The sequence below is a fragment of the Prionailurus bengalensis genome, chromosome E1 (genome assembly GCF_016509475.1).
Source record: "Prionailurus bengalensis isolate Pbe53 chromosome E1, Fcat_Pben_1.1_paternal_pri, whole genome shotgun sequence".
NCBI lineage: Eukaryota > Metazoa > Chordata > Mammalia > Carnivora > Felidae > Prionailurus > Prionailurus bengalensis.
In genome coordinates, this window is record NC_057347.1 from 13,799,480 (window position 1) to 13,818,317 (window position 18,838).

At 42.3% G+C, this 18,838-nt stretch overlaps 2 protein-coding genes across 2 annotated transcripts; both read left to right on the plus strand.

Annotated features, from left to right (window-relative positions):
• The first annotated feature begins 7,585 nt into the window (after positions 1-7,585).
• On the plus strand, positions 7,586-8,542 carry LOC122484724 (olfactory receptor 1D2-like). The gene has a single exon (XM_043582674.1). It carries the CDS (start codon positions 7,601-7,603, stop codon positions 8,540-8,542), a length of 942 nt encoding a protein of 313 aa, XP_043438609.1. The 5' UTR covers positions 7,586-7,600.
• An 8,838-nt stretch (positions 8,543-17,380) lies between these two features.
• LOC122484725 (olfactory receptor 1D2-like) lies at positions 17,381-18,322 on the plus strand. The gene has a single exon (XM_043582676.1). It carries the CDS (start codon positions 17,381-17,383, stop codon positions 18,320-18,322), a length of 942 nt encoding a protein of 313 aa, XP_043438611.1.
• The last annotated feature ends 516 nt before the right edge of the window (positions 18,323-18,838 follow it).

The following is an 18,838-nucleotide window of genomic DNA, read 5'->3' on the forward strand; positions in this document are numbered from 1 at the left end:
ACCCCTTAGTATTTAAAGGTAATACAACAATCCCTCCAACCTCTTACCACTCCACAGTTTTCAAAGTGCTATCACATGCTGTCACATGTAATCCTCAAGCCTGCAAAAAGGGCTTAAGGGGTGGGATGAGGAGGTTCACAGCTCAAGCAGCTAGGGAGCAACCCAGGAGGTAAGAGAAGACAGTTTTCTTTTTTTGTTTTTAAACATTTATTTATTTTGGAGACAGAGAGAGCATGAACAGGGGAGGGTCAGGGAAAGAGGGAGACACAGAATCTGAAACAGGCTCCAGGCTCTGAGCTGTCAGCACAGAGCCCGACGCGGGGCTGGAACCCACGGACCGTGAGATCATGACCTGAGCCGAAGTCGGACGCTTAACCGACTGAGCCACCCAGGCGACCCGAGAAGACAGTTTTCTAATGCTGAGTCTGGAGCCCTTGCCGGTACGGCCTCCCACCACCCATTCTCTCCCCTCTCCACCCAGCCACACTGCAGAGAGCCTTATGTTCTAAGGCCAACTGACTACACAAGCGTTCAGAAACCACGGACTCTTACAGACTCAGAACAGGATTCCCCAAAGTGCACGATCAGAATCACCAGGTGATTGTTAAAAATGGCTTGGTTCTCAAAACATAACGAGCCTTTCCAGGAAGGGGGCCAGAAAGCAGCTTTTTGTTTTAAAGTATCACAGGTGATTCTGATGCACACTAAAATGTGGGGGACACTTGCCTTGAGGGCTCGAAAGCAGAGCCATCATGGCCTCTGGGTGTCCTCTGACTTTGGGAGGCAGTAGTTTCTGATGAGGTCTCGGGAGGTGGAAAACCTTGGTCTCCATGACAGAAACAGAGATGGTAGCCAGTGCTCAGAACGGAGACACTCAGGCCATTGCCATGGTGCTCGTTTTCATCCTGAGGTCACTTCGGGGGTCTTGGAGTGGTCTCTGGGATGAGCCCATCAGTTCCCATTTTCATTGAAACTCTTTGCTTTCTTGAGAGGCAAGCAGTCCCTTCGACTTGAAGCCTCACTTACACACTCTGAGAAACAAATGAGCTCAGTCACAGTGTAGAGACTTAACAGAACTGTATGAGTAATGAACAGATGTGGACACACAAAAAAGCATGTCCTAAGGATCACTCCTATTTTAACTCAAATGCCCAAAGACCAGCACATGATTGCTCTGTAATTTGGAATCCTAGGGTTAAAAGAGAATTAACCATCGTCTACCTCCACTAAGTGCTTGAGTAGACTGTGAAATCACAACTCAACCCGCTGTGTTGTGAGCTTGTTTGAATGTCTTCCATGGCGGGGAATGACTTCCCGCCACCGGCCCCCTTTGCAGGTATGGCACTTAAGTCATCTGGCAGACGGCCTGACTTGTCCTTCTGTCTCTCTTTTATTTGCTAGCTACTGACTTCACCAATCCACACCCCTTCGCATGTGAAGGCCATAATAATACAGTTCCTCACTGTTCTCTCCTCTGTGTACACAACACCAAGGGGCCAGCCACAAATAAGTCCCCCCTCAACAACCTGGGTCACTCCCTGCAGACACAGGCGTGCTAAAGTTGCTCCTATGTGAGTGGGGTGAAGAGCCACGTCCAGGATGGAGACGAGAATGGGGCCACCTATCCCTCTTGGTTCTAAGAGCAGGATTTGCTACTGGAGCAGAGACGGGAGGCAGTCGGAACATAGGGAAATGATAAGGGGACTCCTTTTGAGATCCTCATTACAGCACTTCCCGTCTACACAGGGCTTTAAGTTGGAGAAGTGCTTCCACATCCAGTATTTGTGGGGTAGTCTCTAAACCCACAGTGAGGTAGTCATGTCTGCAGCACAGCATTTAGGATGTGGACTTTAGAAACACAAAAGGAGAGTCAAATCCCAATTCCATCGGTTACTAGTCGAGGAAATTGGGGACATTCATTAATCAACTGAATCTCAGTCATCTCATCCAGAAAATGGGATAATGGAAAGAAACAGTGCTATTTGCTGTGTGGACTAAATGCAGGGGCGGGTGGGGGTGGTCAGGGGAGAGAGGTGTCATTCAACATAATGTCTGGCCAGATATTCAGTAAACGTTTGTTAAAAAACCACTTGTGGGTGTTAAATTGAGCTTTGGACCTAAATATATGACCCAGAATGTCCTTCCACTGCACTGTGGGTGCTAAACATCTGGGAATTCAAATGTTTTCACTGAGATAACAAATCTACTCACATGCTAAAATGCTGGGCCTCTCTGGGCTGGCCTCACCTGCATCCGGGCACTCCAAATTACCTTACTTTCCTGGGTCACTCAGTTCCCACATCTACATTTGCTCCTTCTACTGCTACTACAAACTTATCATGTTCAGCCTGAACCTGCAAAACAGACCCGACACGCCCATGGCACACTGGCTCATTACCCAAATGGCTACATTTTTATCCATAGTGTTGCTTATTCATTGAGGCTCTTGGGCTTATGACTCTTCCCTATTCGTTAAGCTCAAATGCACAGAATGCCTAATATTCTATAGAGTTCAGCTCAACCCTCACTTCCTAATCCTTATGCCATACCTGACCCTGTGAGAGGTCCTTTAGATACAGGAAAGAAAACGATACTGCCCCTGCTCTGACAGCTCTCACAAGTCTCCCAGGAGAACAGACAACTAAGCAAAATGTGGGATAGGGTGTCCTAAAAAAAATGTAAAGACCAGGAAATGATAGAGAGTTTAGAATGGTATCTCTGTGGCAGGAGAAGATGCCACCAGCAGAAGATGCTTGAGTGAGAGCTATAATGGATCTTGCCAGAAGAGCAATGGAATCACAGAATAGAGAAAACGTTCACTTAAAATTCAGTGAAACAAAAGAACAGCTGGTGCGAAGGACAAAAGCAAAGCATTGTGAGTACTTAGAAAATACAAGCCATGAGCCATCACTGGAGTAGGGAGAGCCGGAGATCCACGAGGGAGGAGGGATCCTGGTACTTTGACCACCTGGCCATAATCATGGGCTATTCCAGAGGAAATGGGGGAGCTCTGCTACTGTAGAGAAGCCACATGGTAAGATCCGTAATTTAGAAAGTGCACATTGTGCAGCAGGAAGGGTGATCGGCCAGTGCAATGTACTCTACCTGCATTTCCTTGTTTCCTCCTCCCATGGACACTTAGGACTAGTAACAACCAATATCACCTAAGCATAATTGATCATTTTTCTATATTACCAAGTAGGAATAAATTATATTTTAATTTAACAATTATCATAAACATACATATATGTGGAATACACACCTATCTATGAAGGCTTAATTGTGTGCCTTTAAATGTATGGATCGTGCAGTTTCTCTAAATGTGTCTCTAATGATGAGAGTTTCAATTGCTTCTTTTTTCTTTTTTACTACTTAAAAATTTTTAGTGTTTACTTATTTTGAGAGGGAGATCACACGCACTTGGGGGTGGGGATAGGGGCAGAAAGAGAGGGAGAGAGAGAATCCTAAGCAGGCTCTGTGCTATTAGTGCAGAGCCCGATGTGGGGCCCGATCATGACCTGAGTTGAAATCAAAAGTTGGTCACTTTACTGACTGAGCTGCCCTTTTTTTTATTATTTTTAACAAGGTCCTGATAAACATTTTATACATACACGTCTATGTTTCTATCGGATTATATTTTAAGATACATTCCTAAAACTGAGATTGCTCAGAGGAATCTCCCTTTTAAGAGCTTAAGACATGGTGTCAAGTTTCCCTCTAGGAAGTTACAATCATTCATTTCATCAGATATAAAACTGCCTGTTCATCCCATCTTTTGACAAGTAGCAAAGCTATATGTTTGTCCCTATGTTTATTGACTCTGACCTTTTTCTTTTGTGAGTCTTCTTTTGTTCATGTCTGTTGCTATTTTCCAATGAGGGTTGGTAATTTTATTATTGACTTAAAACAGTTCTTCCTCAGGATGCCTGGGTGGCTCAGTTGGTTTAGCATCCAACTCTCGATTTCAGCTCAGGTCTGGATTTCAGGGTAGAGAGTTCAAGCCCCAGGTCGGACTCCACTTTGGACTCCGCACTGGGTGTGAAGCCTACTGAAAAAAAAAATTATTTCTCGATAAAGCCTATTAAGCCTTTGTCTATCACATACGTGGCAAGCATTTTTCCCTTTTGGCATTTTTTGTTTATTTGTATTTTATTGCTGTATTATGGTGATGCGGAAAGTATTTTACTTTTATGAAAGTAAAATATGGCATAGTTTTTCATAATTTTTGTTTCATAATTTTCACAATTTTTCATTGTTTTCTGCTATCAATGCCATTCTGATGAATGTGGTTTTTCTCTTGTTGCTCATGCTTTTGATGTCATATCTTAGAACCCTTCCCTAAATCCAAGATCACAAAATTTTTCTAGGTTTTCTCCTAAGAGTTTTATAGTTTTAACTCTTACGTTCAATTTCAAATTGATCCATTTCAAAGTAATTTTTACATATGGTGTGTGAGAAGAATACAACTTTGGCATGTGGCCGGTGGCCCAGCACTATTTGTTAAAAATATCTTTTCCCTTCTGTGTAATCTGCATTCCTTTGTCAAAAATCAGTTGACCATGGATACGTGGTTTTATTTCTGGACTCTCAATTCTCTTCCATTGATCTATACTTCTATCCTTATGCCAGTACCCCATTGTCTTCATTACTGTTGCTTTGTAGTAAGTCTTGAAACTGGGGAGTGTGAATTCTCCAAATTTCTCTTGGTTTTCAAGATTGTTTTGGCTATCCTGAGTCCCTTGAAATTCCATCTGAATTTTGAATCAATTTGTACAATTCTGCAAAGAAGTCAGCTGGGATTCCAACAGGAATTGCATTGAATCTGTAGGTCTACTGGGGGACTATCACCATGTTAACCATATAAGGGTAGGTTATTGCTTTGAGATCTTCCTTCTTTCTTAATATAGGTATTTACAACAAAAGTATTCCTTCTAAGCACTACTTTAATGGCATCCCATAAATTTTGGTATGTTGTATCTTCATTTTCATTCATCTCAAGTTATTTTCTGATTTTGTTATTTTTTCTTTGACCTATTGGCTGTTTTGGAGCGTGTTCTTTAATTTCCATAAATATGTGAATTTTCTCAACTTTCTTCAATTTATTCATCTCTAATTTCATTCCATTGCACTTAGAGGACATACTTGGTGTCACTTTTATCCTTTTAAAATTATTGAGGTTTGTTGTATGGCCTAGCTTATGGTCTATCCTGGAGAGTGTCCCAATGGCACTTGAAATGAACCTTGTTCTGTTGTTGTTGGGCACTGTGTTCTACGTTTATTGTTAGGTATAGTTGATGCAGAGTATTGTTCAAGTCCTCTACTTCCTTGTTGAAATTCTGCTTAGTTGCTCAATCCACTACTGAAAGTGTAATGTTGAAATCTCCACTTACTCTTTTTGAATTATTTATTTCTCCTTTCATGTGTTTGTTTTCTAGTATATATTTCAGTGCATATGTGTTTATCGTTGTTTTCTTACTGATCAATTTACCCTGTTAACCTTATAAAGTATCCCCCTTTGTCCCTAATAAACTTAAAAGAAATTTTTTTTTAATGTTTATTTATCTTTGGAAGAGAGAGAGAGACAGAGTGTGAGCAGGAGAGGGGAAGAGAGAGAAGGAGACACAGAATCTGAAGCAGACTTCCAGGCTGTGAAATGTCAGCACAGGGCCCGACAGGGAGCTCGAACTCACAAACCATGAGATCATGACCTGAGCCGAAGTTGGACGCTTAACCAACTGAGCCACCCAGGTGCCCCTCTAATTACCTTTTTAAATTAAAGCCTACTTTTAATTTCTAAAATCTACTTTTATATTTAAAGATTAATGTATAGCCAGTCTATAGTTTTTCAGTGGTTGCTGCTTTCCCATCTTTTTATTTTCCACATTTCTTACTGAGTTTTCAAAGATGTTCCTGAATGTTTCTTCATTTGCTGTTTGCCCTTAGGACCATTTCCATTGGTTTTAAATCCTTCTATTTAATATTTTCACATGTGTCATTTAGAAGTGGGTCAGTGGACCTCCTCATATTGTCATGCCAAAGTCAATTGCCCACCATTATATTTTTAAATTTCATGATCTTATTTTTCACCCAAAAGGAAAATCTCTTAAAAGAGGGTCACTCTCTTTGACAGATGCAATATCCACCTGCAATTGGTACCATGAATTCGTTTTTTTAACTTTTCTTAATAAGTCTTTTGCGTAAAAGGATTATTCACCTGAATACTTGGAATGACACAAAGCACTATTTTAATCTGTCTATTCAGTTTCAAAGAGGCAGGTTGGGGTTTGCTACAGGTATTTTTAGAGGCGATGGAGTAGTGTCACCAAAATGAAATATTAATTTATGATTAATGTATAGTTATGAGTTCCAAGAAATGTCACAGAAAAATAAGGAGAACATTAAAGAAGATTCTCATAAAATGAAGGGAGACATAATTTTAAGATTGGAAAGGACATTCTAAGTCAGATAAATCAGTGAAGGAAAAACATCCCTCACATCTCAAATAATAAGAACATCAAAATGTGAACAGTTATCTATCTCCAAACAGTGGAATTCAGTGTAATTACTGAATAGAAGTTGGTAAATTTTAATTTTAAGATCAAAGAAAATCATGCAGGCAGCAATATAAAGTTTTTCAACAAGAAAAATATATAAGAAATGACAATGTTGACTTGGAGAAAGTCACCCATCAGGTGCCCAAGATCAAACCCCACATCAGTACAGAGCTTGCTTGAGATTCTCTCTCTTCCTCCCTCTCTCTGCCCCCTCCCCTCCCAAAGTAAATAAACTTAAAAAAAAAAAAACAAAAAACCTTCATGCTCTTCAATCTGAGCCAGCCAGGCAACCCTTTCACACCATATTTTAAACTTATTATTCCTGATTATTGCTTACCAATAACAATAATAATAATAACAATAAATATTTGTTGAGTCCTTACGGCAAGCCAGCTCTTTATTGCTTCATTTTCTTCTCACCCACTTTTCACATAAAGAAATGGAGACTTAAAAAGCTCAAGTAACTTGCTGGAAGTGTGACAGATAAAAGTGTTAGAGCTCAGATTTGAAGTGTTTTCAAATTCGTTTTTATTTCTGAGGCATTTTCATATTTTGGTCATTTGTTTTCGGTTTCCCAAGTACATCATCCTATCAGCAAATAATGATAATTTTTCCATTTCCTTTCCAACATTTTTACTTTTTGCCCTAGTCCAATTGTATAACAGCAATTTCTTCTACTGCATACATCTGTTTTAAATATCATGTAAGTCTATACAATATCATAATGTATCATACTAATCTTAAGCACTTCAAGAAAGTTGTAAGATGATATGATTTAAAATAAGACATGGACATTATTCCTACAGTATGGAGTATGCTAGATTAGAAGTTGCTGGAATGACTAAGTTGCATGAAAATTTTCCATGTTATTAACAGCTTTCGTATGCCACTGCATTCTCTCTTAATCCAAAAAAAAGTTATAAAATTTAACCTAAGGTATTTTTGAGGCTAAGAAAACAGTTTATTTTGCTTATTTAAATGTCCTTATTCAACTGAGGACATTAAGTAAACATTTGTTGGTGCCTATGTTGCAGACAGTTGGGAAAATGCATGGAAGCAACCAGAGTAGAGTCTCCGAGTTCCTGCTCCTGGGGATCTCGGAGAGTCCTGAACAGCAGCGGATCCTATTCTGGATGTTCCTGTCCATGTACCTGGTCACAGTGGTGGGAAATGTGCTCATCATCCTGGCCATCAGCTTTGATCCCCGCTTGCACACTCCCATGTACTTCTTCCTGGCCAACCTCTCCTTCACCGACCTCTTCTTCGTCACCAACACAATCCCCAAGATGCTGGTGAGCCTTCAGTCTCAGAACAAAGCCATCTCCTATGCGGGGTGTCTGACGCAGCTCTACTTCCTCGTCTCCTTGGTGGCCCTGGACAACCTCATCCTGGCCACAATGGCATATGACCGCTATGTGGCCATCTGCCGCCCCCTCCATTACACCACGGCCATGAGCCCTGGACTCTGCATTTTGCTCCTCACCTTGTGTTGGGCACTTTCTGTCCTCTACGGCCTCACCCACACCCTCCTCATGACCAGGGTGACCTTCTGTGGTTCCCGGAAGATCCACTACATCTTCTGTGAGATGTATGTCCTGCTGAGGCTCGCGTGTTCTAACACCCAAGTCAATCACATGATGCTGATTGCCACAGGATCCTTCATCTTCCTTGCCCCACTAGGATTCATGATCATGTCCTATGTCTGCATTGTCAGAGCCATCCTCCGAATACCCTCAGCCTCTAGTAAATACAAAGCCTTCTCCACCTGTGCTTCACATTTGGCTGTGGTCTCCCTCTTCTATGGGACGCTTTGTATGGTATATCTGCAGCCTCTCCAATCCTACTCCATGAAGGACTCAGTAGCCACAGTGATGTATGCTGTGGTGACCCCTATGATGAACCCTTTCATCTACAGCCTGAGGAACAAGGACATGCATGGGGCTCTGGGAAGACTGCTCCTAGGGAAAGCCTTCCAGAGGTTGACATGAGGTAATTTTGGAAAGGGCATTAAAGTAGAAATTGGGAGGGGGGGCCTGGGTGGCCCAGTCGATTAAGTGGCTTATCCTTGATTTCAACTCAGGTCATGATCTCATGGTTCATGAGATAGCGCCCCATGTTGGCTTTCGTGCTGACAGCATGGCGCCTTCTTGGGATTCTCTCTCTCTCTTCCCCTCCCTAAATCTTACACACATGCACACAATGTGCACTCTCTCAGTCTCTCTCTCTCTGAATAAATAGATAAATAAACATTAAAAAAATAGAAACTGGGACTTTCCTTCACCATGTGCAAGACATTATCCTATGGGGGATACAGGAGTGTTTAGTACATAGATCCAGCTCAGAATGAGCTCATGTATCTACGATGAAGAAAAGAATTGTATATGTAACCCAATGTTCACCAAACCACTGAAGCCTTGGAAACAAATAAGGTCAGTGATACTAATACTGGAAGTTTGCAAAATCAGATCCTTCAACTTGCCTGACACAGGACCACAGTCCCAGCCTTATCCACATATAGCCAGTTATGGCCCAATGGAGACTCTTGTGTTCTCTAGAAACACCCAGACATTGTCTCTGAACTCTGAACTTCTCTAAGGAGCCTGCTGCCTGCAAACTATTTACAGAAAACAACTGGCACCACTCCCGCTGCTGGTGCCCTGGCTGAGGCCACCCCATACCTGATGCTCTGTTGTGCACAGCTCCCACTACTTCAGTTCCGACTCACATTTCCTCTGGACATAACCACCGATGTGCACACAGAAATGACAAGAGATTCCTCTCTGTTGCTCTGGGGAGATTTTTGATTTTGGGGCATCAAACAAAACTACCTCTCTTGCCTTTTCCCTGCATTTCTTTTCTGTGCAAGAAGTCAGACTCTATCTTTGGAAAACTCCATCCTGTCCTTTGTCCCTGTGGTTCCTTACCTCTCATCTCTTCTTCATTCTCTCACAACAAAAGCCTCAAGCATATTAACACGTTCATAAACAGGAGTGGCAGTGATGGCAGCAGAAGGGAGGAGGTAATTGTAAGACCTATGATTCTGACAGCAATTTTTTTTTCAACACCATCAAGCAATTATTTGACACTAGCTGGATGGGTATCCTTTAATTCAACTCATTTTTGACACTATCTACATGGAGATAGCCTCAAATCTCACAGGTTAAGGGCTCAGTCCTATAAGACTTCCTTCCCCCCACTTCAGACACCAATCGCAAGTTTGCCACCCATGCTTCTGACAGACCAGCTATAAATCGGAGGTTCCAACAATCCCCTCCTTGGGATCCATTAACTTGCCAAAGTATCTTTAACTCAGAGAAATATTTTACTGATTAGATTACTGGTTATTTATTCAGGAGCAATCAGATGAAACAGATGAATAGGACAAGATATGTGGGAAGGAGCATGGAGCTTCTATGCCCTCACTGCATATCACACTCTCCCCAAACCTCCATGTGTCACCAACCCGGAAGTTCTTGAACTCCATCCTTTTGGGTTGTTATTGAAGCCTCATTACATAGGCATGGTTGATCAAATCATTGGTCACCTGGTGATTCAATCTCCAGCCCACTGCCCCTCTCCAGAGGTAGGGTGTGGGGAACAGCGGTGATGAGACTGAAAGTTTCAACACTCCAATCACACATGACTGGTTCCCCTGGATATTTGCACTGCAGTGTGGCAGGGAGAAGATCAACATTTCAATAAGTGGTACCAGACAAATTGGATATCCAATTGTATATCCAACTTTTGGAAGAAAACACATCTTGATGTCTCCCTCACCTGATATGAAAATCAAGTCCACATTGACAGCACATTTAAATGTGAAAGGTGAAAGCTGCCCCCCTTGAGAGGGGAGATCCGAGCCCCAGAGGGTGCCAGGCAACTGCCCACTGCGGAGGAAAATATAAGAGAATAGTGGCAAAGATCAGCAAAGATTCTTAAGTAAGATACAAACAACACTACCTATAATATAAAAATTGATAGAGTATTTTAAAATTAAAATCTCCTATTTCTCAGTACCCACCATCAGTTGAATGAAAGACAACTTCAAAGTTAAAGATATTATTGCACACACCTGACAAAGGACTCCTAAACAGAATATATAACTCCTACAATCAACATAAAAGAGACAGGCAACCCAATAGAAAAATGGGCACAAGACTTGAACAGATAATCTACACAAGAGAATATACCTGTGGAGAATAACTACATGAAAAGGAGTCTAACCTCCTCAGTCAGCAGGAACATGCAAATTAAAACCACAATAAAATACCACCACACACCCACCCAAAACCTCTAATGAAAAGGATGGAAAACACCAAGTCAAGTTAAGAATGCAGAGCAGGGGTGCCTGCATGGTTCAGTTGGTTGAGATTCTGACTCTTGATTTGGGCTCAGATCATGATCTCATGATTCATGGGATCAAGCCCTGTATAGGGCTCTGTGCTGACAGTACGGAGCCTGCTTGGGATTCTCTCTCTCCTTCTCTCTCTGCAGGGGAGGCCATGCTTGCTTGAGCATGCACGAAAGAAAGAAAGAAAGAAAGAGAGAAAGGGAGGAAGAACATGGAGCAGGGGCGTCTTAGTGGGTTATGCTCCAGACTCTTGATTCCAGCTCAGGTCATGATCTCACGGTTTGTGAATTCAAGCTCAAGTTGGGCTCTGCACTTGACAACACAGAGTCTGCTTGGGATTCTATCTCTCCCTCCCTCTCTCTATCTCTATCTCTCTTTGCCCCTCCCCTGCTCACATGCCCTCTCTCTATCAAAATAAATAAATATTAGAAAAAAAAAAAAGGAATGTGGAGCAACTGGAACTCACTGCTAGAGGGAACATAGAAACACTATGTTACAAACACCAGAGGAAGCTGTATAGCACTGTCTTCTAAACTTAATTAGCACCTGCCCTATCATCCAGAAATTGCCCTTACATAAATAAATGCCTAAAAGGAATGTGTAGCTGCACTATTCTTAACAGCCAAACACTGGAAACCACAAGTGCCCATCAATGGTAAAATGTATTTTAATGTCACAGTCACACAATAGAACTCTACACAGCAATGCAAATGAACAATCTACAACCATATACAACAATGTTGAGCGAAAGAAACAGACACAAAAGAGAGTGTAAAAGATGTACTTCCACTTCAGTAAAGTACAAAAATGGGTAAACTAATTCATGCTATTCGGAGTCAGGGTCTGTTGCCTGACTCACAGGAACTAGAAGAGTGACTAAAAGAAAACACGACAGGATTTCTGCAGGGCTAGTAAAGTGTTTTTTATCTGACTGCTGGTTACTCATGTTGGTTCAGTTTGTAAAAAGTCCTGCCAACATTTCACGATTGATTCTATACCCCAAAACACCACAAACATCATTGTTTTTCTTTCTGTGTCCAATTGGTCTATTATCTGGAGTCCCTATATGCCTTTCAGCTGTTGGTTCTTGCTTTCAGTATCTTATTTCCTTGCGTGTCTGCTTATCCTTGGCTTTGTGCTCAAAATTGTACCTGAAAATGTGATTGACAAAAACAGTTGGAAGTTTACTTGACGTTGTTTTCCTACAAATAAGACTTTGTAAATTTTTTTGACTTAGTACTCAGAGTCGCTAGCAATCTGGGATCATCCAAGTTCAGTGCTCGAGATTTTCTGGAGCTCTGATGACTCAAAGCCAAGCTGTCGCATGTGTGTGTAGTTCTTTATTTCTGGATGAATCTAACTCCTAGGGCACCTTTTAGGATTGCTGCCTAAAGTGGAGTTGGTTTATTCCTTGTCAACAAGATTCATTTCCCAAGATCTTTGCATATAAACATTGGAGCAATTATCCAGTTCGTCTCAACAAACTGTCTTGGGACTGCCTCCCCTGTGTCTTTCCAAAACTGATAAATAGCCCTGATGTGGTCCCAGTTCAGTCCCTCCTTATTTGATCTTAGGATCCAACCATCAGTTTTTCAGATCCCCCATCCTCATCACAGCATCCACAGCCTGCCATTCTGTCTCCTCTTTTGCATGGACTGCTTATCCAGAGGCCAATTCTTCTGCCTCCCACCTTTAGCCAAAAGGAGAAATCAAGTCCCATCCAGAAAGCAATGTTTTAGGGTCCTTTATGCTCTGCTTGAATTTTCATCCTATGTAGGAAAAATCTGGAGACAGCAGAACCAGGCAACTCAGAGCAGCACAGAACAGCGGGTAAGGTCTACCCACCACAGGCTCACTTTCTTTCTCCCTTTTCTCCTTTCTCATCTTTTCTCTACCTTTTATCTCACAAATATACTCGCAACCTTTGACAGTCTTCATATAATCTAATCCTTTCATATTTGAAGGTAATTAGCAATCCCTCCAATATTTTCAGTGCTCTACAAAGTGCTGTCACATGCTCTGTCGCACGTGGTTCCCAAGCTTGCAAGAAAGGCTTCACAGGTGGGACAGAGAGGCTCAGGGAGGTTGCATGCCCTCCTCAAGGTCCTGCAGCTGGGGAGCAACAGAGGGAAGTTTTCCAACATCAAGTTGGACTACTTTTCCATACCACGCCTACATTCCCCACCCCCCTCCCTGCAGAGCTACACTGCAGAGGGGTTTGTGTCTCTGAGGCCATCTGACCACACAAGTGTTCAGAACCCATTGAGTCTTACAGACTCAGAAAAGCATTTCTGTATAATCAGAATCACCAGGTGATTGCTAAAAAGGACTTGGTTCTCAAACCAGAACCAGTCTTTCCAGGAAGGGGACCAGAAAAGCAGCTTTTTGTTTTAAAGTATCACAGGTGATTCTGATGCACACTAAAATGTGGGGGACACTTGCCTTGAGGGCTAGAAACCAAAGATATTATTCCCTCTGGGTGTCCTCTGCCTTTCCCCAGCGCTCTTCCCTGCTTCCTTCCTTCCTCTGTGTGGGGCAGATATCCCAGAGGGCCCTGAATCCAGGCAAATAGGCTGTGGAAGGACGTTGTTTCTGATGAGGTCTAAGGAGATGGGAGGCCTTTGTCTCCATGGCAGAAACAGAGGTGATAGCTGATGTGCTCAGGGTTGGGGTCACTCAGAGTCACCATGATGTTCTTTTCTATTCTTAGGCCATTTGGGAATGGGGAGTGGGGGTTGACTTGAAGTGATCGCTGGAATGAGTCCATCAGTTCTCATTCTCACCGAAACTCTGCTTTCCTAAGAGGCAAGGAGCCCACCCCGTGCTGACTTCTTGTTTCCAGGTTTTCTACTTCCTCCCAGTTCTAGGCTAACAAAGCAAACATGAGGCTTAGAATTCCTAGTCAAAGCCTCATCCTGTCACCAAACCATTCCATGACCTTAGACAGATCTCTTAGCTAAAACCCTCCCTTAAGTACTGGGAGAATAAATGATCTCATTCATGATGCTGGACCATAGGTGAATTTTATGGTAATAAACAACAAATATGGGAAGCTGTATATACAAAAAGTCTCTAGAGCCTGTGCTAAGGGTTACTCTCATTTTCACTCAACCGCCAAAGGACCACCACATGATTACTCTACAGTTTGGAATCTTAGAGTGAAAAGAGATCTTAACCATCACCTACTTCCACTAAATGTTTGCATCAGCTCCGAAATGATCACTGAGCCTAGTGTATTGGGCAGCCTGTTCAAATACCTCCTGGGTTGAGGAATCACTTCCCCTGCTAGCTCTCTTCATTGGCACAGCACTCAAGTCTTCCGGGAAATAGCCTGGTTATCTTTCTGTCTCTCTTTTGAAATTTTCTAGATCCTGACCTGACCAAGTATGGGAATTCCATAATGATACATTCTCTCTCTCTCTCTCTCTCTCTCTCTCTCTCTCCCACATACACTGCACCAAGGGGCCAGCAACAAATGGATCTTTCTAGGACATCCTGGGTCATTCCCTGCAGGCACGGTCATTCCCTGCTCCCATCTATGTGGTAGGCAGAGCCAGGCACAGAATGGAAGACCAACTAGGGCCCTGATACCTCTTTGTCCTGAGAGCAGGATTTCCTACTTTAGGGGATTAAGAGATAGAAAGAAGCTTGAAAACTGGTTAAGAATAAGACTCCCTTTGTGACCCCATAACAGCTCCTCCATTTACATATGGATTTGAGGTTGGAAACATTCTTTCTCCTCCAGCATTTGAGTTCTTCTCTAAACCCATAGTGAGGTAAGAATCATTACTCTTGCTTAATGCCTGGCAGAGCAGTTAAGACATGGGATTTAGAGACAGAAAAGCGTCATCAAATTCCAGCTCCATGAGGTACTTCTTGAGCAACATTGGGAAACTCATTAAACTTCTAAGTCTTGGTCATCTCACCTATAAAATGGAGAAATAGAAACAAACAGTGCTGTTCATGGAATAAATATAAGATCTTAATATATATATAAAGCTTTCAATGCTTGTTTAACCAACCGTGCAGTATAGGGGAGTTGTTTGCTCACAAAACAGTCATCTGGGGGTGCCTGGATGGCTCAGTCAGTTAAGCGTCAGACTCGATTTCAGCTCAGGTCATGATCTCACAGTTTGTGGGTTCAAGCCCTGCAGTGGGCTCTGCGCTGACAGCGTGGAGCCTGCTTGGGATTCCCTCTCTCCCTCCCTCTCTCTCTGCCAATGTTCTGCTCTTTCTCTCTCAAATAAATAAACTTAAAAAAAAAATAAAAACAGTTGTATATGTTAACCTGGGACACGGACTCAAACTTGTGACTCAAAATCTCCTCCCACTGTACCAGTGACAGTGGGTATCTGGGGATTCAACTCTGTTCATTGAGATAACACATCCACTCATTTGCTAAAGGCCAGGTTGGCCTCTCCCCTAAAACCTAGAACTCCAAATTACTTTTACCTCATAGATTATGCACTGTCCCCACACCTACACTTGTTTGTCCTGCTAGTACTTCAGAATCATCATGTTCCAGGCTGAATTTGCAAAACAGCTCTACTTTCTTTGACACACTGACTGATTTTCAACACAACTGCCTTTTTATCTGTACCTTCATTTATTCATTTAGTCTCTTGGGCTTATGACTCTTCCCCATTCCTTCATCTCAAATGCACGAAATGCCTACTATTCTATGGAGTTCAGTTCAACCTTCATTTCTTTTTTTTAATTGAAGTGTAATTGACACACAAAATCTTACTGACTGATTTAACTCTCCCCCAAAATAATTAGACAGTCATCCCAATGCCATTTATGGAATAATGCAACTTTGACCTGTGATAATAACTCATTTAATCCCACATGTACTCAGCAGTTTCTAAAGTTTCTGTCCCATGCTATTGATCTGTCAGCCCAGCATCAGTACCAGAATCCTTTATAGTTGGTAGAGGAACTTAGTCTCTTTTTCAACTTTTCCCTAGCTTATTTTCATGCCTATTTTTAGATGAAATTTAGATTCGTTTTTATTTCTTAAAAACCCAGTTAGGGGCACCAGGGAGGCTCAGGTTAAGTGTCTGACTTCAGAGCAGGTCATGATCTCCTAGTTCTTGAGTTCAAGTCCTGCATCAGGCTCTCTGTTGTCAGCACAGAGCCTGCCTCAGATCCCCCTCCCTCTCTCTTCCTACCCCTTCCCCACTCACGTTCCCGCTCTCAAAAATAAATAAACAGCTTTTAAAAACTCCGAATTTTGACTTTGAATAGGTTAATAGTAGACTTTGTTCCCTTGCAATATTTCAATTTTCCATTTGGAATCTGGTGTATCTATCCATTTATTAAGTTTTTACTTCATACCTCTCGAGAATTTTAAGATCATGCCTGTTTCTTGTTAGCATTTTAATGCACAGATCTATTTGTTGATAATGTAGCTGGTATTATTTCACATTAGATTTTAGCCTTATTATTCCTTATTATTGTTTACATATAATAATAATAGACGATATTTGCTGAGAGCTCACTGCATGCAAGCTCTCTGTGTTAAGCAATTTATTACTTAATTTTCTTCATTCCTGATGCATTTTTCAAATAAGAAATTGGAGTCTTAAGGAGCGCAGATAAGTGGCCTCAGATTTCACACTTAGTAAGAGGCAGCACTTACCCTTCAATTCCAATGTCTGACAACAGTCTTAACCACTGCAGTGTATGCTTATGAGAGCACCATTAGCTTTGGGTCTATTCATTGTGTGATTGGCCACTTTCTTTTTTTTTTTTAATTTTTTTTTTCAACGTTTATTTATTTTTAGGACAGAGAGAGACAAAGCATGAACGGGGGAGGGGCAGAGAGAGAGGGAGACACAGAATCGGAAACAGGCTCCAGGCTCTGAGCCACCAGCCCAGAGCCTGACGCGGGGCTCGAACTCACGGACTGCGAGATCGTGACCTGGCTGAAGTCGGACGCTTAACCGACTGCGCCACCCAGGCGCCCCCACTTTCTATTTCTAATGGCACTTCAGTTGATTGTCTTTGGTTTGCCAGCTAGATCATTCTCTCAGCAAAAATGATAATTTTTCTTTTCCCTTACAATTTTGTCCTTATCTCCCTCTTTTGTCCAATTGTACAATATCCACTTCCTATAATGCATACACCTATTTTCAATATCACTCTAAATCTATGAAATATCAAAACTATAACATAGTAATCTTTAAGTACTTCGAGAATATTGTAAGCTGATAGGATTTAAAATAAGACAAGTACATTACTTCTATAATATTGAGTATGTCAAATTAAAAGTCCCTGGGAAGACTAAGCTGCATAAAGATTTTCCATGTTACGCTTTCTTTGTTGTTACTTCATTGCTCCCATTTTTAAAAATTATAAAAGTTAGTCTATTTTTAATGCCAAGAGAATAATTGCTTTTGAATGTCTGAATGTCCTTACTCAATACTCAATTAGTAAATGTTTGTTGGTGCTAATATTGCAGACAATTGGGGAAATGCATGGAGGCAACCAGAGTGAGACCTCAGAGTTCCTACTCCTGGGGCTCTCGGAGAGTCCTAAAGAGCAGCGGATCTTGTTCTGGATGTTCCTGTCCATGTACCTGGTCACAGTGGTGGGAAATGTGCTCATCATCCTGGCCATCAGCATTGATCCCCACTTGCACACTCCCATGTATTTACTCTTGGCCAACCTCTCCCTCACTGACCTCTTCTTTGTCACCAACACAATCCCCAACACATTAGTGAACCTTCAGTCTCAGAACAAAGCCATCTCCTATGCAGGGTGTCTGACACAGCTCTACTTCCTGGTCTCCTTGGTGACTCTGGACAACTTCATCCTGGCCACAATGGCATATGACCGCTATGTGGCCATCTGCCGCCCCCTCCACTATGTCACAGCCATGAACCCTGGGCTCTGTATTTTGCTCCTCACCCTGTGCTGGGGACTTTCTGTCCTCTATGGCCTCTTCCTCACCCTCTTCATGACCAAAGTGACATTCTGTGGTTCCCGGAAGATCCACTACATCTTCTGTGAGATGTATGTCCTGCTGAGGCTTGCATGCTCCAATACCCAGGTCATTCACACAGTGCAGATTACTACAGGCTGCTTCATTTTCTTCACCCCCCTAGGGATCATGATCATGTCTTATGTCTGGATTGCCAGAGCCATCCTCCAAATACCCTCAGCTTCTAGCAAGTACAAAGCCTTCTCCACCTGTGCCTCACATTTGGCTGTGGTCTCCCTCTTCTATGGGACACTTGGTATGGTATATCTGCAGCCCCTCCAAACTTATTCCATGAAGGACTCAGTAGCCACAGTGATGTATGCTGTGGTGACCCCCATGATGAACCCTTTCATCTACAGCCTGAGGAACAAAGACATGCATGGGGCTCTGGGAAGACTGCTCCTAGGGAAAGCCTTCCAGAGGTTTACATGAGGTACTTTGGGGCAATGAAGGGGACACTGTATAACTTTAGGCCCCCAAATCTTGTATTTACCTCACCTCTACTTAGGTCACTAAGATAAACCAATTTTAAGTGTGTTTCTTTAAAAAAAAATCTCTGGGGCGCCTGGGTGGCGCAGTCGGTTAACCGTCCGACTTCAGCCAGGTCACGATCTCGCGGTCCGTGAGTTCGAGCCCCGCATCGGGCTCTGGGCTGATGGCTCGGAGCCTGGAGCCTGCTTCCGATTCTGTGTCTCCCTCTCTCTCTGCCCCTCCCCCGTTCATGCTCTGTCTCTCTCTGTCCCAAAAATAAATAAACGTTGAAAAAAAAAAATATTAAAAAAAAAAAAAAATCTCTAAATATATAAATTAATTCTGATCTAATTGCAGGGAAAATTTTGTAGGATCAACATCATGAAGAAAATCTTGGCAGACCTTTCTTGATTACAGGTGGGTTAGGTGAACAGAAGAATGATGAAAATATGGAGGATCTTAACAGCGTGGTTGATG

Coding starts and splice junctions, on each gene's coding strand:
- LOC122484724 (XM_043582674.1), top strand. CDS start 7,601: ATGCATGGAAGCAACCAGAGTAGAGTCTCCGAGTTCCTGCTCCTGGGG.
- LOC122484725 (XM_043582676.1), top strand. CDS start 17,381: ATGCATGGAGGCAACCAGAGTGAGACCTCAGAGTTCCTACTCCTGGGG.